Source organism: Pangasianodon hypophthalmus, chromosome 19 (genome assembly GCF_027358585.1).
Source record: "Pangasianodon hypophthalmus isolate fPanHyp1 chromosome 19, fPanHyp1.pri, whole genome shotgun sequence".
Classification (NCBI taxonomy): Eukaryota; Metazoa; Chordata; class Actinopteri; order Siluriformes; family Pangasiidae; genus Pangasianodon; species Pangasianodon hypophthalmus.
The window spans coordinates 21,398,766-21,420,013 of NC_069728.1; the positions used below are offsets into that span (position 1 = coordinate 21,398,766).

At 42.2% G+C, this 21,248-nt stretch overlaps 1 protein-coding gene and 1 long non-coding RNA gene across 3 annotated transcripts in view; both read right to left on the bottom strand.

Moving 5' to 3' along the window:
- Positions 1–21,248, bottom strand: part of LOC113524826 (NACHT, LRR and PYD domains-containing protein 12-like) — a 41,515-nt gene that overhangs the window by 12,126 nt on the left and 8,141 nt on the right. Inside the window, exons 7-10 of one of the 2 annotated variants that reach the window (XM_053242074.1) lie at positions 20,423–20,596; positions 13,750–13,923; positions 13,316–13,492; positions 10,556–11,259 (exon numbers count right to left, since the gene is read on the bottom strand). In XM_053242074.1, coding sequence (XP_053098049.1) covers positions 11,166–11,259; positions 13,316–13,492; positions 13,750–13,923; positions 20,423–20,596 — 619 coding nt within the window. In that variant the 3' untranslated portion in view covers positions 10,556–11,165. Of the gene's footprint in view, positions 1–10,555; positions 11,260–13,315; positions 13,493–13,749; positions 13,924–20,422; positions 20,597–21,248 lie in introns of those variants that run through there. The other variant, XM_053242073.1, reaches the window with a different exon arrangement.
- LOC128321694 (uncharacterized) lies at positions 1,037–4,543 on the bottom strand. Its single transcript, XR_008305258.1, has 3 exons — positions 4,522–4,543; positions 4,167–4,283; positions 1,037–2,429 (listed from the first exon to the last, which is right to left on the bottom strand). It is a non-coding gene; the product is annotated as an uncharacterized LOC128321694 (long non-coding RNA).

Consider the following 21,248-nt stretch of genomic DNA (forward strand, 5'->3'; position numbering starts at 1 on the left):
TGTTAGCGAGATCTGTGTGCTTCATGTTCTTAAGGACGTGCAGTGTGATCTTCAGCGATCCCTCTCTGACACTCTGCAGATCCTCATCATCCTCCCCCTTCCTCTCAGTGCATGCTGGGTAATCTGGACTCAGGAGCTTCCTAAACCTCTTCAGCTCATTCTTTATCAGTGTGATGACTTTGTGTTCCAGCTCCTGGTTAGAAACACACAGTAAGATATCTACATATTAAAACATTACACAGTGAGAGATGCTTTTATTTTATGAAAAGAAAAAAGTCTCTGTCTATTACCACAGTTACAACTGAAATTCTGTCTGAATATAATTACATAAGCTTCATAATATTAAGATATACACATAAAATAGAAAACGGTAAATTGCCATTATCCTTAAAAACTGCAATTTACAAGTTACACACATTAAAAAGACACACACCTTGAATATGGAATCCAACTGATTTCTCTTTGATTTCTTCCTTTGTGGTCTATGAACAAACAAACCACATCATGCAATAAGGATTATATGTACTCATAGTTACACAGGACACATTTACACAGACACAGATATTTAACACTATCATCTTCACACAATACACTGATTTCATGGTTTATTAACTGACAGTAACATATTTAGGAATAAATTATTTAATTAATTACTAAAATAGTCATATTCTTATTAATTTCCCAGGTGTAAATGTTCTTCTGTAGCACCACATAGCCTCGAGCTCAGGGACTGCAGGCTGAACTGAACTCTTAAAACAGTTTTCCTCACTGCCAGTCCGAGAGCTGCAGCACTGCACAGTTTAGTGTTTTACTGCTTCAGCACCTGATAAAGCTCATGTAGAGCTTCATAATGAGATAAGTGAGATTGATCAGGTTGAACACTGCTGTAAAACACCTCATTACACTTACATTAGTTCAGGAGAACTGTCTCTGTCATCAAGTGGATGATCCAGTGATTTATCACTCTTCATGGACACACAGCTGGGTTTTGGGGAGTCTGATCTCTTTCTCTTCATCATTCTAGAACAGATATAATTAGATCCTAAAAGTTAAGAGTAATATCCATGATAATATAATGTAATTGTATACAGATGATTGTATAATCGCTTTGAATAAGTGTTAGACAAAACCACTTCCTACCCTAGTGAGCAGCAAATCACATAAAATAATAATGAAATTAATAAAGCCAAGCAAAATCTGTGGGAAAAAAATGTGGCTAAATGTGCAACAGTCTTTTTTATTTATTTAATGTACAAATAACCTGGAAAATATGCAGAACATAATTTTTAAAAAATAATGATTTAAGCCATAGCCTCAGCACAATGTCAGGTGGCAGAGACGATGTTAAGAGTTTTATTTCTACAACAGGCAAACAAAGCCAAAACATAAGGCATGGTAGCATTCAGGTGATGTGCAAACAGAGTAACCAGGGCAAACGACAAACAAATAAACCAATAAACCAGAGCAAAAATTGTAAGCAGAAATCACTATAGCAAGATAATAAGGCTTAGTATCGCAGTTATAATACACAGAGCATATACTTCACAATGTGGTCGTGGAATGACTTTCTTTAAGTATTGCTGGCAGTGATTGTGTGAATGAGTCCAGGTGTGTTCAATCAGTAGGAAAGTGAACGTGAACGTAATAGAGAAGACTGCTGCATTAGAGGTGCGCATCCAGACTCTAGAGAGGGTTAGTGAGAGTGAGAGCAGCATAGTTTCTGTAGGGGAAAGTATGGATGCCTTAGGTGGAGTTAGCAATCCCCCAACTCCGACATTAGAGCCCTCGCTATGGGTGATGACTTGGCGGCGTAAACGCAAAGCCAAAGCTAACGCTAAGGCTCGCCCACAGGAGCACCACTCCTCTCCAATTCACGTGTCTAACAGGTTTGCTCTTCTCAGTGAAGCACCTGCTGAGAAACTTGAAAGAGCTCTGGTTATAGGTGACTCTATCTTAAGGCATGTGAAATTAGCTAGGCACTTTAGGGGCACCAGCAGCTTTAGTTAGGTGTATACCGGGAGCCAGGGCGCCGGACATAGCAGGTAATCTTAGGGTCTTAGGCAAGCACAGGTTCTCAATGATAGTTATTCATGTAGGAGCTAATGATATACGCCTTTGTCAGTCTGAGGTTACTAAGAGTAACTTGGTAGAGGTGTGTAAATTAGCGAAGGCGATGTCCAATGCTGTAGTATGCTCTGGCCCCATCCCAATGCGGCGTGGCGATGTAGCTTACAGCAGGTTATGGTCGCTGAACTGCTGGATGTCCAGGTGGTGCTCTGAAAACAATGTGGGCTTTATAGATAATTGGAATAGTTTTGAGGGAGGGACGGTGTCCATCCCACTCGGGAAGGTGCTGCTCTCGGGAAGGTGAAGCATTAAATGAAGCTAGTCCTCCCGGATACAGTTACATACATCAGCCCTCCGTCTAACTGGCAGAGGAGAAGGTATCGCAGTTATTTATAATGATAATCTAGGCATCACACAAAAACCTAATCATAAATTCAACACGTTAGAAGTTCATTATACTGATATAACATACGTAGCCACAAAAAATAAGTCTACCCAGACGATTCCGCTAATTATTATTTATAGACCCCCAGGACCATATTCTGAATTCTTTTGTGAATTTGCGGGTTTCATCTCTAACCTGGTTAGATAGATGATGACCCTCATATATATATATATATATATATGAAGAGTTTGGTTCCAAAACGCGATAAACGCCATTTTAAAAAAAATTGAGTTCCCGCCAAAACCAGTATTGTATCTGGTCGATATTGAAAAGTCAATTTTTAATTTGACGCAAAATGCGATATCCGCCGTGTTATTCTGTCATGTTTTCTCCCTTTCTTTCCAAACCGCGACAAACGCCAGTCTCCCTTCTCTGCAGAATGCTATACATCCGCTCAACCAATCACAGCGCACCATTCCATGCACTGTAAACAGTAATGGCGGCACTTTGAATACACCCGGCATCCTAGTGTTCCTCATCTGCTTTGTACTTTGTGATCAACAAACAAACAAAAAATGAATAATTTTGACGGCATTGATGAACCTGTGGTGGTTTCTGCGGTGGGGAAGAAACGTAAGCCATCGAAATGTAATCATTTACGTGAGGAGTTTAAGAAGACGAGGCACTCGGGAGGAGGAAAAATGCCGGCTGTTGCTTGAGCAAGTTATTCCTTTACCTATCAGTAGCTCGTGGTGACGTTGCTCAACAGGGCTATAGAATGAATAAAATCTTTAAAAAAATCTTTTAGGCCTACAAGTGATATAAAATTGATACTATAATATGTGAATCTTTCTTCTTTACAGTGTTCTTAATATGACAAAGTAAGTGTTTTTATTAATGCCATGAATGTTTTTGTTAATACAGCGTATAGCACTAGTCAACTAAATGAATGTGACATGGAAAAGATGAACGCACTTTCAGAAGTTGAATGTAAGGGAAATGTCATTTTGGAATTTCTGTGGTCTAATGTGATATTGTTGTTCATGTTCTTGTTCATGATGAAATTTTTTTTATTGTTGCATTTATAGCATTAACAAGATGACCTGTTGAATTCATTTTGAGAGCGATGACTGATTGAGTGTATTTTTAGTCCAGTGCCTGTATATGAGATTAGTATTGACCAGGTTCAGAGGCTGTCATATGTGGATCAACTTACTTTGTTCTGTATTTTCAACAGTTTCAATATGAAAAATAACTTTTATATTGATTCAATAGATTTATCGCATTTTGAAAAAAAAAATGTATCATGGATTTATTGCATTTTGGGGAAAAAATAATCAGTTTTTATAATAAATCTTTGAAAATCAAAATCTGGATTTGAATTTTTAATGTTATTATAACATAAAGATGCTATGTGAAAGTTTGAAACTGAAAATAGTGGTTTTCATCTTGTCACGTTCTTGGTAAAGAAAACACATTTTTACTCAAATTAATCAAAATGGATTTATAGCGTTTTGGAACCAAACTCTTCATATATATATATATACATTTGTTTTAAGTTGGTGAGGACCACACAATTGCTATTTAGGCCCTGATAAATAAAAACATACAACTGAAGTAAGGTGTGCTTTCTTATTCCCAATTTATATATGTGTATATATATATATATATATATATATATATATATATATATATATAAATAAATAATCTTCACCCCCAATCAGTAGAATGGTCTTGCTTCTTAAATACATCTGGGAGTTCCATTGACCAGTCGCTCCTCATGGACGCACAGCTGGGTTGTGGTGAGTCTGATCTCTTACCCTGAATCACACTAAAAAACAGAGACACTGTATAAGTTCCTCCTAAAATACTTTTTTGTTATTTACTGTTATATAGTCCTTTAATTACTTCACTTATTGAGTGATTAAACTCTGCTCAGGTCAACGATATCAGCTGATATTAACATCTTGAGCCGAAGCCCAGTTTCTCTGATCATTAGTGATTTTTAATAAATGTGAGTCTGACCTTTTTATTTTTTACTAAATATGAGAATATATTTTCTCCCTCACCTCTTGTCTGGCTTTGTGTTTTGTTTTTTTGGGTGACTCATTTTGGAAGTCCAGTGATCGTATCACAGCTATAAGCACACAAACACACACACATACACAGAGTGAGAGTGAGTGAGAGTGAGAGAGAGAGAGAGAGAGAGAGAGAGAGAGAGAACCACTGCAAGACGTAACACATTTTTTGAGTAAAAAAAAAACAAAATTGACTCACCAAGGATCAACTTAGAACAGATCTGTTAGCAGTCGTTCATTTGTCTTTTACAAGTCACACACAATCTTACGACAGGTGTATTAGATCACATGACCCTTTAATTGCACACAGGTTGACTTCAACTAATTGTGTGATTTCTGATGGTAATTGGTTTTATAGAAATGGAGGTGTGAATACTTACTGACATGTTTTCATTTTGTAAAAATTTTTAGATACTTTTACACCTGTAATGATTTTAATTATATTATCTGTTTCGATGCTTTCCCGCAGTTCAGTATTATAGACAATTTATGCAGATCTATGATTTAAAATTCCAGTTAAGTCCATTTCTGTTGAATTGTGCCACTTCAAATGTGGAAGCGTTTAAGGAGTGAATGCTTATGCACAGTGCCGTATACATTCACAGTTCACTTACAGGGAAACGACATATATAATAATATACAACATCCTGTTCTAGTTCAAACCTGCTGAAGTGTTCATCTTGTGTGGAGACACAATATACAGTATTACAGCTTTCTATTCTCACTCACTGTGTTGTTTATATTTCTCTGGTCACAAAATGCAGCTGCTGGTTTTGACTTTATAAAGAAGGCATTAGTGCTCTAATTGATGTTTACAGGTTTTGAATTGAGGTGAAGTTTTAATATTTTATTCAACAACTAGCCTGTAGTGTGTTCCCTATTACGGTAATAAATCTAAATAAATGTGTAACACAGAGAGAACACTCTTCCTGTCTCTGTGTGGTTATATAGCCCTGTGTGATGGCGCAGTTCACTTACACAGAAATATCAGCTTAAAAAGCCAGAAAATAAACTGTATACATTAACACTTCATTAAAATACAGCAACACTGTACTCCATATCGTGTACTTGTATAACATTAACGTTATTATAGCGTTAGATTTCAGTATACGTACTGTTTCCTCCTGTTTTTCTCCTTTGGACCGTTATGTTCTCTCCAAATAGCTATGCTGAGTTTCACTTTCACTGAGCGAAAGTATGTTGGCAGCGAGGTGGTGGAATGAACTTCCCCTAGATGTCTGAACAGCTGAGTCACTGGCAGTCTTCAAACGACGTCTAAAGACTTAGTTCTTCATAAAATACTTAACCCTCCTATTATCTTTGGGGTCAATTTGACCCCATTCAGTGTTTAACGTCTCTAAATACATGGTTGATGTCATTTTTTTTGCTTCTTATTTAATGACTTTTCCTAATTTAATGGGGACAATGGGGAAAACATAAAATGAACATGATGATATGTTTTCTGTGTCCTGTACACATTTTGTAGCATCAGTGATCCTTGGGGTTAATTTGGTTAATTCACTTCAAATGTGGAAGCGTTTAAGGAGTGAATGCTTATGCACAGTGCCGTATACATTCACAGTTCACTTACAGGGAAACGACATATATAATAATATACAACATCCTGTTCTAGTTCAAACCTGCTGAAGTGTTCATCTTGTGTGGAGACACAATATACAGTATTACAGCTTTCTATTCTCACTCACTGTGTTGTTTATATTTCTCTGGTCACAAAATGCAGCTGCTGGTTTTGACTTTATAAAGAAGGCATTAGTGCTCTAATTGATGTTTACAGGTTTTGAATTGAGGTGAAGTTTTAATATTTTATTCAACAACTAGCCTGTAGTGTGTTCCCTATTACGGTAATAAATCTAAATAAATGTGTAACACAGAGAGAACACTCTTCCTGTCTCTGTGTGGTTATATAGCCCTGTGTGATGGCGCAGTTCACTTACACAGAAATATCAGCTTAAAAAGCCAGAAAATAAACTGTATACATTAACACTTCATTAAAATACAGCAACACTGTACTCCATATCGTGTACTTGTATAACATTAACGTTATTATAGCGTTAGATTTCAGTATACGTACTGTTTCCTCCTGTTTTTCTCCTTTGGACCGTTATGTTCTCTCCAAATAGCTATGCTGAGTTTCACTTTCACTGAGCGAAAGTATGTTGGCAGCGAGGTGGTGGAATGAACTTCCCCTAGATGTCTGAACAGCTGAGTCACTGGCAGTCTTCAAACGACGTCTAAAGACTTAGTTCTTCATAAAATACTTAACCCTCCTATTATCTTTGGGGTCAATTTGACCCCATTCAGTGTTTAACGTCTCTAAATACATGGTTGATGTCATTTTTTTTGCTTCTTATTTAATGACTTTTCCTAATTTAATGGGGACAATGGGGAAAACATAAAATGAACATGATGATATGTTTTCTGTGTCCTGTACACATTTTGTAGCATCAGTGATCCTTGGGGTTAATTTGACCCCAGGCTGTTTTAGCTGTACAAAACATATAAGAAATATAAAAATTTACACACATTTGTTTTAAATGATATTGAGGGTCACTATAACATACAATTTTATAATCTTCAAAAAACTTCCTTCTGCTTTAGGGCCCTAAACTAACATAACCATACCTGTAGTATTGCGAGAACCACTCATAGTTCACGTGACAATGGGAAGGGGTAAACACAGTTCTCATGAGGACACTGATAGTTCACCCAACATAGGGGAGGAGCAAACATATAAAAGCTTACACAAAAGCCTTCTCTAAAATTTCTCTTGGTGCTCTGTGGGCTCTCTTTTAATAAAAAAAAAAAAAAAAAAGATTTTTATGGTCCCTCTCCCCACTTGAACGGCAGGGTAGACTTAGTGCTGCTAATGTCATCAAAATGGTCCCAGAGCCACCAGATACACTGAGGGTGGTATTAGACATGGCTGAAGGACTGAATGGCCATGACATTACATAATTTTTTTCACATTGTATATGCTGGGTGAAAAACTGCTGAAAAGGAAGGGTACCATGTAGGGGACAATGAGAAAAAAATAAGCTGGAGCTTCCCTCTGAGCTTCTTGCAGTGAAGAACAAGAAGGTAACATCTTCAATGTTTTGCCTTCACTGACAGAGCCACTATCATCTCCTATTGCCCCAAGAAAGGGAAAAATGTCCTGCTGATGAGCACCATGAACAAAATGCTGTCCTGAGCACCAGAGAAGACAGGAAATCATAAATGGTCTTGGACTACAATGACTACCCCTTCTGTTTTACAAATACAATTGTTCTAAATGTTTGAAATTGTGTTTGTTTTTCCTGGGGTCAAATTGACCCCGAACATAATACATGTTACTATCCTTGATAACAGAAAAAGTTCTTCTTTCCAAATGTTATAAATAACAAAAATCTGTACTTAGAAATAATATAAAGCCTTTTAAAAAACCAAAAAGATCTTTCTTTCCAATTGTAGGTCAATTAGTGAGATTTTATGGTGATTTGCGTATTTTTGCATAGTTGCGTATTCGGTATTCTGAAGGTATAAAGTGGGGGGAGGGTGAGGGTCTATATTTTATTTAAAGGGCTATTTAGGTAGTCAACAAATAAACATAAAGTACTTGACACACAAACTTGGGTAAAAATCATATTCTGGAGTTTTAAATTGCTGGGGTCAAATTGACCTCAAGGATAAAAGATGTTAGTAATTTTGAGGATAATAGGAGGGTTAAATTAGCACTTTCACAAAAAAAAAAAAAAAAAAAAAAAAAGCACCTCCCCAACAGAGTTTTGGACTGATGGTATTCCTGGTTTGTGACCCAGCGAGCCAGTATCAGAATGTATTTTTGATAGACTTCAAAGCACTATTGTAAGTCGCTCTGGATAAGGGCGTCTGCCAAATGCCATAAATGTAAATGTAAATGAGTGAGTGGCGCTGATGCCATCTGCTGGTCACGGCGTGTAACTGCACCGGAAAAATAACCCTCAACCAAAACACATCTTCAACTCAGTGTCAATTAACCAAAACTCAACAAGTGAAAAGTCAGATAACTTCATGTTTGTGACACCAAGTGACGATTTAAAGCACCCAAAGCTAACAAGGAAACGCATAACACATAAACAAGGAACTTTAAAATGTTTTATCCCACAGTGATAAACATGTCGAGGAGAGCCGGAACAATTATAACAGGATTTGGTTTGAGTGGGCATGTGGCGCACTGAGCATACTCCTGCGAGACGAAGTGCAACAAACAACATGGCAGCTCAAGCAACGGAAAACACAAACTTTGCATTGTCAAAAGGCCAACAATATCCTCTCTGATGACCTGGAAGCACTCTAGGAATACATCAACCGCTATTACTACACCTACGTTAACATGAACAAAAAAAAAAGCTGCCGACAAAGCCAAAGGCAAACACGCCACAACACCTACCTACAAGCATCCATATCCATCCAGCTCATGAAAAGAAGCCAACAGTAAACTCTCAGGACTTGATGCAACACTTTCTCTGGTCGAAGCACTGCACAGAGAATTCCAGGCAATATACAAAAGCCTGGAGTTCAGTCAGGAGCAAGTCTCAGCGCTAACAAAGTAACATAACATAACATAACATAGTAAAATAACACCAACAAGTAACCTTGAGTCTACTCAGCAATACTCACGTAGACCTACTAGCATACCATTGTTCACTTACACACCAACATACAACAGTAATACCCCTCTGATAAACACAGCAAGAGCTTTCCCAAAAACATGACATCAATCAAATTCCTGACTTGGAACATCTGTGGTATTGGCTCTCAGGCAAAAAAAATAATAAAGTACTACAGCATCTCACTACACTAAATGCAGATATATGCTTACTCCAAGAAACACATCTCTTAGAATCAGACAGTCACAAATTATACACCCCACAATTCAACCACATTTTCTCTGCCCACTACAATACCAAAAAAAGAGGTGTGGCAATTTTGATAAATAGAAAAGTCTCATTCACACAAAGCATGACTATTACTAACCCAGAAGGCAGATACATCATAACAAACATTTCTATCAACAACAGACTGATAACTATAGCAAATATATATATAGACCAAATACAGACAACCCCTCAACCTTCTGTACCTTCTTTACACATCTCGCAAACTTCCTGGACTCCCCAGTCATAATCTGCAGCGACTTTATCACAGTCATCATCCCAGAATTAGATAAAACCACTAGCACACAGAAGATATGGAACTGGCAGACCACAGAAACAATAAGGCAAAGTATGTCTGACTATGTACTTGGCGATTGTTGGCAACTGCAACACCCAAACACCAAGAAATACACATATTAATAATAATATCATATTGATATTGGCCTGATGTTGAATCTGGTGGAGGCCGGTGAGGGATTAACGATATCAGCTAGTGGCGAGGACTCCATGGAGGTGGATCTTCCTCGCTTCCTCGGTTTCGGCACCAGTGTGACACTTCATCTGGGTTGGGTTGAGAATGAGGAGATGGGAGCAAGGCTTGAAACAACTCAAATGGGCTCTTTATTTTCTTTCTTCGGCGGCAAGGATAAAAGAGGGAGAGACAAGAGCCACAAGAGAGAGAGAGACAGCTGAGCAACACAGAGCTGTGTGTGCACGTGTGTATATATATGTGCATATTGTATAAAATCGCTGAAAAGCAAAAGAAATAATGAAGAAATATAAACAGCTCCTTTTTTTAGTTGTCCCAAGCCTGCCTCCTGTCCCCTCATTTCAGGTCCACCCCATAAAGCGTCACACTAAGTTAGCCATTTTCGATATAGCGCTTACTTGTGAAGAACTGTGAGTGAGAGTGATGGATTGCTTGCTCTCTCTCTCCCTCTCTCTCTCTCTCCATCCTCTGTGTGTGTGTGTGTGTGTGTGTGTGTGTGTGTGTGTGCATGTGTAGGTGAGTCAGTCATGCGCCACAAAAAGGATTTGGTCAGTGTGGCATTAGAAATGTGATAGTCCAAGTTCAAGCAGAGTTTATTGTCATTTCAGCCATATACAAGTACATAGTGAAACGAAACAACGTTTCTCCAGGACCAAGATGCTACATAAGATGACACAGAACAACACAGAACTACAAGGGACTACTACTTCTTTTGTATATTAGTCAGTTGTTAGTCAATTGAATAATAAATATACCTAATATATTAACAGTTATATTTTATTGTACTTTCATATACAATTGTTACAGCACAAGCAAATCGTCATCTGTAATAACTGTTTAGTAATGGGAGGTTTTCCTGTTCACTGTGGCCTCTGGCTTGCTCATTAGGGATCTAAATCTAAATCTTTATCTGGACTTCTGTGATGCATCCGTATAATTCAAAATGACCATTCACAAAAACAGCTTTCATGTAAAATCAGATATAGATTAATAGCTGCAATGCATGAATGTGTATTTGTGTAATCATCATGATGATGTGATATCTCGGTGTTGTCTGTAGATGCTGAGGGATTTGATTTTTTTTGGATTGTTAAATATGTTATTAAAGCCTTGTAGCTGAGTGGATAAAAGGAAGTGATCAGTCACAGTTATTGTTATGGAACTTCTACATCTGAATACGAATGATTCAGCTCCCAAACTGCTGGAAATGTGGGATGGGTCCTAACAGTTCACCAGAATGGCTTTATCCTGGAAGAGAGGTTTGAGGTTTGAGGATTCCTGTCAGTACTGGTGGGCTCAACCACAGGGTGATACGCCTTAATGCTGTAAGACAGAGAACAGGACAGAATGACAGATAATGTTAATCACAGTCAGTCATCCGAGTCCTTAACATCAATGGAAACATCAGCGCGCACGCACACACACACACACACACACACACACACACACACACACACTCCATTCCCTTCTCCTCACCCCTACATACAGTGTGTGATGATGAGAGAGGAATCTTAAAACTGCTGTATTTGTTCAACTGTTACAATATAATTTACAGCACATCAGCATATTAGCAACACACACACAGTAAAACAATAACACTTTAATAAGAGCAAAGGCAGAAATATCCAAAACATCAAGCAAGATCAATGTCAAAACATAGGCGTAGGTCAGGCAATGAACAAACAGAGTAAACTAGGCAAGACAAAACATGTGAACCGAGAAACAGGCAAAATACCAAAAAAACAGAACAACAAACAATGGGAAACGGCTTGATAAAGTCAGATGCTAGGCATAAAGCGTTTACTTCGTAGAGATTCTGTGAGTGAGAGTCTCTTTTAGAGTGTGTGTGCATAAGTGTGTGTGATTGGAAACAGTTCGTGATAGCAAGGGCTCTTTCCTCGGTGTCGATAATCGTTGACCTTTGTGGATTTGGGGCACCTGTTCGAGTCATTGGTGTGTGAACTCCCGTACTTGCTCACTCCTACGGAACCAGTCATCCACTGCCGATCAGTCTGTGGGGTTAGTATTCCAGGGTTCCAGGGGCTGGTAAATGAGTACACACTGAAATGGTGTTAGCTGGGTGGAGGAGTGCTGTGGGGAGTTCTGAGTGTACTTCAGCCAAGGAAGGCACTGGGACTAGTCTTCCTGGTTCACTGCATTCCTCAGGAATTGCCCAATCTCCTGATTTGCCTGCTCCACTTGGCCGTTGGACTGGGAATGATAGCTGGAGGTTGAGCTAATCACTGGTGATGGCCTATCATGGTGCACATGAATTTCCAGAGAGTGGGAGTAAATCAGGATATCATCTATGTACATGATAATGTATCTTCCCAGCATGTCTCTCAGAACATCATTAATAAGACAGTAGAAAACGGAGGGGGTGCTAGAGAGCCCATATTCCATTACCAAGTATCCATAGAGGCCCGTGGTGGTGGTGAATGCCGTGTTCCACTCATCGGCTTCACTGATGCGTACCAGGTTGTGTGAGCCGCAGAGATCCATTTTGGTGAAAATGCGAGCATATCTGAGCTGCTCGTGAGCCACTGGGACTAGCAGTAGGGGATATCAATACTTTACAGTCACCTGGTTTAGCCCACGGTAATCAATGCAGAGTCGAAGTCCACCCCCTTTCTTCTCCATGAAGAAGAAGCCAGCTGAAGCAGGTGATGTGGAGGGCTGGATGTACCCCTGTTGGAGTGCCTCCTGGATGTTCTCCTCCATGACACATTGTTCAGCAAGAGAGAGGGGATATACCCCGTTGTGAGAAGGAGTGGTCTCCGGAAGCTGCTCTATGGCAAAATCGTAGGGACATTGAGAAGTTAAACCTCTGGTTTTGGTTTTACTAAAAACTTCCTGGAGGTCCTGATACTCTGGAGGAATATGTGGTGCAAGGCGATCAGGGCTCTCCACTGAGGTTGAGGCTACATAGAGCTGAGTGTTGAGGAGACTGTGGTGATGACAATGGCTGGACAAGTGAGTGATTTTCTTGTCCCTCTAGAATGCCTGTGGGTTATGGAGCCTCATACAGGGAAAGCCCAGGATGATGGGGTGCTGGGCTGTGAAACTGACCAGAAAGGAAATTTGTTCCTGATGGAGTGCACTGGCTTCAACAAGAATGGGCTTAGTGCAGATGGAGATGGTGCCTCCTCCGATGGGTTGTCCATCGATAGCATGGATCATGAGGGGGTGAGGTAGAGGCTGGGTCAGGATGTTAAGGTGGGACAAGGTGTCCTGATCTATGACAGGACCAAATTTTTACAGCTTTCATTGAAAAAATAGCCAGAAGGTTTCCTTTTGGTTCCTGAGGTTTAGGTTAGTGTTTGATTTAGCTCTGTGTTTGTATGTGTGTGTGGAAAGAGACAATAAGACAGTAACTTACAGTAGTTTCTCCAGTTTACAGTGTGGATCCTTCAAAAGATCAGAAAGTAGCTTCACTCCTGATTCCCCTGTTTTATTATCATTCAGATTCAGTTCTCTCAGGTATGATGAGGAGTTTGACCTCAGAGCTGAAGCCAGAGCAACACAACCTTCATCTGTAATACTGCAGTTACACATCCTGCAAGAAAGAAAAACATCGTACACAATACACTCAGTTTTAGCACTGAAAACATGAACTACACAAAATCATTATATAGAGTACATTTACTGTTCATCTCACACACAAATTGTTGAAAGTATATCAGATCGCTACAATTAAAATGACCACAGATGAAAACTGGATGTTGCTGCATTTTTTTAAAACTCTCTTAAAGCTATAAATTGTGTTCACAAAAATGTCTCTGTCCAGTGTGTATGTGTGTGTGATAATCTTACCTCAGTATCTCCAGTGTACAGTGTGGATTCTCCAGTCCAGCAGAGAGCAGCTTCACTCCTGAATCCTGCAGTTTATTGTTACTCAGGTTCAGTTCTCTCAGACTGGAGGAGTTTGAGCTGAGAACTGAGGACAGAGCTCTACAGCTATCCCCTGTCAGATTACATACACGCAGACTAGAAGAGAAATAATGATATATTTCATTTGTGTGTCTGAATGTTAACTGTTACTATTGTTACTCAATTCTGCTTATTTGACTGACAGCAAGTGTTGTTGTTGTCGTTGTTGTTCTTTCGGCTGCTCCCATTACGGGTCAGCACAGCGGATCATTGGTCCTCATGTTTGATTTGGCACAGGTTTTATGCCGGATGCCCTTCCTGACACAACCTCTCATTTTATCCGGGCTTGGGACCAGCACTGAGAATATACTCCCAGTGGCTGGGTTGGTTCCTGGCCTGGGAATTGACCTGGGCCGTGGCAGTGAGAGTGCGGGTTCCTTAGAAAAACCAGGGACCACTGACAGCAAGTTTGATGTTCCTTATAATCAGTTTACCTGCTATTACACTTGTCTGTCACTAAGGGTTGTTGCATACTCATGGTTAGGGGAGTATTTACACATGTAATCACGGTATATAAAATCATGTTCAAAAAAACTTACATGCTAAGGGTCTCACTGGGGACAAGAGTGGAGAACTGGAGACAGTTTGTTTACATTTACATTTATGGCATATGGCAGATGCCCTTATCCACAGCAATTAATTCAGAACAATGTACAGAAGTGAAAGGCCATTACATTTTACATTTATCTCTTTTATATGACTGAGCAGTTGATGGTTAAAGACCTTGCTCAAGGGCCCAGCAGGGGCAGTCCTTTGATTTTAACTCACGACCTTTCAATCAGTAGTCTGATGTCTTAACCACCGAGCTTTTACGCCTTAAAAAGAAATTTAAAAAGAAATGACTGGCTAAACTTGCCAGGATATTTTGAGTGTTGATTAAAGTCATACAGTCAGTAAATTATGAATTTTAGCTAGTGTTGGTTTACACCATCACTGTTCACCCATATTGCTTTGCTATTTATAATATCACTAGAACAAGCTAGTTTAGACAATGAGCAACATAACAGAAAAACTGCAATTAACTGCCCGCTGACGGTCTGTTAGAAAAGTTTACAGCAGAACACAACACGGCTTGGCTACAGAACTGTCAAGAGCTTCAGGTCCATGTGTGCACTTCCATGAGACTCCGAATCCATCAATCACCTTATTAACCACACTCTTTTTTTTTTATCACCAAATAACTCCTATAAAACGCTTTTATCATAAGAAAAATATTGGGGGAGATATCAGGGTCAGCTGAACTTGTTAAAGATGACAATGCTATTCCCAAAAATAATCTATAGAGCTGTAATTTAAAATTACATTTTTGCTTATTCTCTATTCAGTGACATGGGAATGGGGAGGCGTTAAAAATTATATTGCAGCCATCCACTAGAAAGCCTTAGACACATTTTAGCTTAAATTTTGACTTTCTGTCACAATGTCCACTCATCTGTACAGTCATGTATAATAATAATAATAATAATAATAATAATAATAATAATAATAATAATAATAATAATAATTTATTTTATGTAGCACCTTTAAACAGGCCTTTAAAAAGAAAAGAAAATAAAGTCTTCAAAACACCATAAACCCATGCTGCCATTCAAAATATCTTGATAAACATTTAAAAAAAAACAAGGAAAAGGGTGAGAGGAGCAGCAGCCAAACTCTCCAGCGTTCCCTATCAACTGGAAGTTGTGATAGACATATACACACATCCTTACACAAGAAGAACTTGATAAATCACAAAAATAGTTTTGTGGGCATCACTAAAAAGAAAAAGAGCAGTGGTGTACATTTGCTTGCACATTACAGGCATCCCTTAATATACACATATGAGTACTGTGATGGCGGGCGGGCGGCCCGCGCACAAAAGGCGCACATCGCTCCTCACACGACTGCCGGCAGGGTGCTGAAAGGACAGCGCCACTTCAGCACCACTATTATTTGGGACAGCTGGAGTGCGTGTGGCCGGAGCGAATTAATTCTTCACGGCTGGCAGACAATCTCTGCCGTGGCAGCAATCTATCTTCCTGGAGATGCCGCAGGGATGTAAAAGGAACCTGTGGCAGTACAGCAGATAAGGTAGGAGGAGTACACAACTCTACTAATGGTTGTTTCTCTCTCTCTGCTTTCAGAAGGAAACGTCAGCAGGGAAGACGGTCCCTTTCTACCTCCTGCTGTGCTTGGGGCTCTCTAAAAGCTGCCACTACTAACCATCCATGACCTCACCTGCACTCAACTTCACCAGCCCCTTCACGTTCAAATTACTGCTGCACTTCTTGTCATTGTAAATAAAAGAGCACATTCCCCTAACCAACGACCTCTCTGTGCTGTGTTCCTTAGTATCCTAAGGTCTCGCTCTGGGTCGTGGGGTGGATGGGGTGGATGGGGTGGGAGTGGGGTGGATGACTTCTTCCACCATTTCCTGCAGATGAGCCTGCAGCACCAGGCCAACACAGAACAGTTAGCCCATGGACTTCAAAACACCGCCAAAGAGCTCCTAAAACTGAAGATGATGGTCGGTGCTGCTGTAGCGGTCCCCCTCCCCGACCCCTGCCGTGAAGCCTAGGCCTCTTGTCTAAGCTGATGCCCAATGAAGACGTCGAAGCCTTTCTCCTGACATTCTATCAGGTCCCCCAGCAGGAAGACTGGCCCAGGGAAGACTGGGCCCCAGCCCTTGCTCCACTCCTCACCGGGGAGGCCCAGCTGGCCTATCATGACCTAACGGTAGAGGAAGCGACCCACTGTGATCAGATTAAAAGTGAAATCCTCTTACGCTGTGGCCTCTCACCCACCAGTGAAGTGGCAGAGCTCATATAACCCCAAAGCCAACCGAAGGAGCCAAATGGACAGCCTGCTGAGGATCAGGAAATGGTGGCTCCAGCCGGAGTGCCTGTCCACCACCGAGGTAGCTGAAAGGGTGGCTATGGACCGGTGTCTGAGGGCTCCGCTGCCCAAGGAGCAGAAAGCCGAGGGAACGAGAGGAGCCCAACGCCCCCGAGAGATGATAGAGGCACTGGAGCGAGCAGTTGCTAAATTGGAGATCGGCAGGGGCGAACGGCGAGAGCTTCCCTGTCCTCCACTAGCTAGACACTTGGAACACCTAACCCCTGGGGAGGAAAGACCCAGGCTCACTCGCTCTGCCTATGAGATGCCACCAGATGTGTCCATGCCCACAGTGCCGGATCCTGCCGCCCCGTGACCCCTAGATAAGCCCTGGCTGGCCAGCTGTGCACTCCATACTGCAATGACTCCCAATCTACCCACTATCAGCATGAAGATCGACGGCCGCCCAGTAAAGGCACTGCTGGATTCAGGAAGTACCGGCCCTCTGTTCTGCCCGCACCGAAGCCCTCAAGCTTCCTAAAGGTGGCCTGCATCCATCGGGACGTCAGAGAAGTCCCAGCGGCCTGAGTCACAGTCAAACACCAAAATTCTAAGCACCCTCTCACCATCGGCCTTCTCCACGAACTCCCCGTTCCTGTGCTACTGGGCCGAGACTGGCCAGGGTTCCCGACAGCCAGCCAGCGCAATGAGGGTAACAAGGAAGAGACGAACCAGCCAATGTGGCCATGGATCCGGCAGGCCTGCTTGGCGCAGGATGAGGGCGAAGCCGGAGCGACCTCGGGAGGTGAGGCCAATCTCCCTGCTAACCCTATCTCCGTTGTGTCTACCCAGGTTGCTTGAGAGGGAAGTTTCAGCCGGGAGCAGAAGGATGACCCCTGGCTAAAGAACTGCTGGAGCCAGGTGCAAGTCACTGAAGGCGTATGACAGCGGCCAGACCAGTGTCTCCCCGACACCTACTTCCTGGTACACGGAGGTCTACTGTATCAGAGAACAAACAGACGAGGAGAGCCCTGTGAGCTGCAGGTGGTTCCCCAAGGCCATACCTGGGCCTTTATGCACCTGGCCCATTCACAACCCCCAAGACGTCATCTGGGGGCTCGAAAAACATTGGAAAAACTAAAGGACCATTTCATCTGGTCTGGTATGGATGCCAAAGTCAGGGCCTTCTGCCAACAGTGCTCAGTGAACAAGCCCCCAGAAGCCTGCTCTCATGCCACTTATCTCTCTACCCATCATTGGCGTCCCCTTCGAAAGGATTGGCATGGACTTCGTAGGGCCGCTAGCAAAATCTGCCCGGGGTCATGAATATATACTAGTCATTGTGGATTATGCCATCAGGTACCCCGAGGCAGTTCCTCTCAGAAAAGCCACCTCCCGTAATATCGCCCATGAGCTCCTGCTCCTCTTCTGCCGTGTGGGCATCGCAAAGGACATCCTTACAGACCAAGGTATGGCATTTGTGTCTAAATTAATGATGGATCTGTGTTGGTTGTTGCAGGTTAAGCACCTGAGGACGTCCGTCTACCACCCACAGACGGATGGTCTGGTGGAACGCTTCAATCAGACCCTGAAGAGGATGCTTCGCCGGGTGGTAGATGAGGAGGGCAGAAACTGGGACCTGCTTCTCCCCTACATCCTCTTCGCTGTCCGTGAGACTCCACAGGCATCCACCGGGTTTACCCTGTTTGAGCTCCTTTTTGGACAGTGACCTCAGGGACTGCTGGACATGGCCCGGGAGGCATGGGAAGAGCAGCCCCTCCCCCTTCCGCTCCCTGATCAATTATGCCTAGAGTTCCACCCTGGGGACAAGGTCCTCCTCCTTCTTCCAGACGCCTCCGGTAAGTTCCTGGCACGGTGGCAAGGCCCGTACATGGTCCTTGAGAGGGTGAGTCCTGTAAATTACAGACTGAAGCAACCAGGCAAGCGAGCAGACAAACCGATTTAACATGTCAACCTGCAGAAAAAGTGGACAGAACCTAACCCCCATGTGTCTGCTTTTGCTCTACCTAACACAGATCCGTCTGAGAGTGCCTTAGACCACCAAGGAGAGGAGCTCAGGCCAGCTCAGTCCGAGGAGCGGGCAGAATGCATCTGGTCCACCACGACATCAAAACTCCGCCAGGAGTCGTGGTTAGACAGCAGCCTCTCTTTTGGACTGCATGGAGCACCCGCAATGGCTGCAACAGCGCCTCAGGGGTATCGTCCTGAGACCACATAGGCATTATGCAGCACCCTATACAGATGATGTGGTAATCCATTCCTCCACGTGGTCCGACCACCTCTACCACCTGAGGGCCGTGTTGGAGGAAATCCGGAAGTCTGGGGTAACCGCCAACCCAAAGAGGTGTCATCTGGGGTTAACAAAGGGACAATACCTGGGGTACCGTATCGGCAGGGGACAGCTCATGCCTCAAGAGAAGAAGATTGAGACATTGCGTGAGTAACCAAGACCTACCTCCAAAAAGCAGGTACGTGCCTTCTTGGGTTTGGCTGGTTATTACCGCCATTTTGTCCCTAACTTTTCCTCAGTTGCCTCGCCCCTCTCTGATCTCACCAGGAAAGGCCAGCCGGACTGGATGCAGTGGAGTCGGGAGGCAGAGGAAACCTTCAGGAGACTGAAAGAAGCATTAATGAGCTCACCCATCCTAAGGAACCTCGACTTCACACTCCCCTTCATTGTGCATACCGACACGTCTGAGACAGGGCTAGGGGCAGTCCTGTCTCAGGTCTTCGATGGGGAGGAGCACCCAGTCCTCTACGTGAGCCCAAAGCTGTCCCCCACTGAGTGTAAATATGCAGCCATGGAGAGAGAGGCCTTGGCCATCAAGTAGGCCACTGAGGAGCTAAGCTATTACCTAGCCGGACAACATTTCACCCTTGTAACAGACCACGCGCCTCTTCAATGGATGTCCAAGGCCAAGGACACCAATGCCAGGGTCACTCGTTGGTTACTCTTTCTCTAGGATTTCTCAGTGGAACATCGTTCGGGGGCACATCACTGCAATGTGGATGGGCTATAAAGAGCTAATCACTCTGGGCCCAAAGCTTGCCGACAGTAGGCTTTTAGCTTGGGAGGGCACCGTGACGGCGGGCGGCCCTCACACAAAAGGTACACATCGCTCCTCACACAACTGCCGACAGGGTACTGAAAGGACAGTGCCACTTCAGCATCCCTATTGTTCTGGACAGCTGGAGTGCACGTGGCCGCGAGGAAATTAATTCTTCACAGCTGGCAGACAATCTCCACCGCGGCAGAAATCTACCCTCCTGGAGGAGCCGGAGGGATATAAATGGAGCCCGCTGCGGCGCAGCATATAAGGTAGGAGAAGTACGCAACTCCACAAACGTTTGTTTCTCTCTCTCTCTGCTTACAGAAGGCGACGTCAGTGGGGAAGATGTTCCCCTTCTACCTCCTGCTGCACTTAGGGCTCTCTAAAAGCTGCCACTAACCCTCCATCTCCTCAGTGTGCCGCTACATGGAGATTGCGGCACCAACCTCGGAGATGACCTCACCTGCACTCAACTTCACCAGCCCCTTCACGTTTGAATTACTGCTGCACTTCTTGTCACTGTAAATAAAAGAGCACATTCCCCTAACCAACAACCTCTCTGTGCTGTATTCCTTAGTATGCTAAAGTCTTGCTCATCACAGTACAAAGAAAATCTGCTTTTGAAACTTTTGTAAATCTGGTGGCGATTTTTTTGTTTCTGATCATCTCACCTCAGTATCTCCAGTGTACAGTGTGGATTCTCCAGTCCAGCAGAGAGCAGCTTCACTCCTGAATCCTGCAGGTTATTGTTACTCAGGTTCAGTTCTCTCAGACTGGAGGAGTTTGAGCTGAGAACTGAGGACAGAGCTCTACAGCTTTCCTCTGTCAGATTACACAAACACAGCCTGGAAGAGAAAGAATAAAATATTAGAATACTGATCGACAGTAAAAGCTCATGTACATAACACATTTTGAGCAGCCAACAAACAATACATTCTGATCTTTTTTCAAGATTCTACAGCTAAAACTGCAGATGTGGTGTATCAGAATATCTGAATTTTTATTATTTCTCATATTATTGTAAAATATGTAATTATATAACTGTACACCATCATTTAATAACATGCCAGTAGTAGGTGTACTTTTCCCTGATTATATCCCCTGATTATATTTCTCTTTCATGGCTCATCATGGAGCTTTTATTATATCACTGACATGATTTTATTGTTCCATGGGAGCAAATGTTTTCTAGAAAAAAGTTTTGAAAGAAAACACAAGTTTGCGCAATGTGTATTGATTGACATGGCCTAGAAATAAAGGTATTATACTGTATATACTGTATACAGTCCTCTCCGAAAGTATTGGAACAGCAAGGCCAATTCTTTTGTTTTTGCTTTACATTGAAGACTTTTGGATATGAGATCAAAAGATGAATATGAGATCATAGATCAAAATTTCAGCTTTCATTTTCTGATATGTACATCAAGGTGTGTTAACTTAGAATATACACAATATATATATATATATATATATATATATATATATATATATATATAT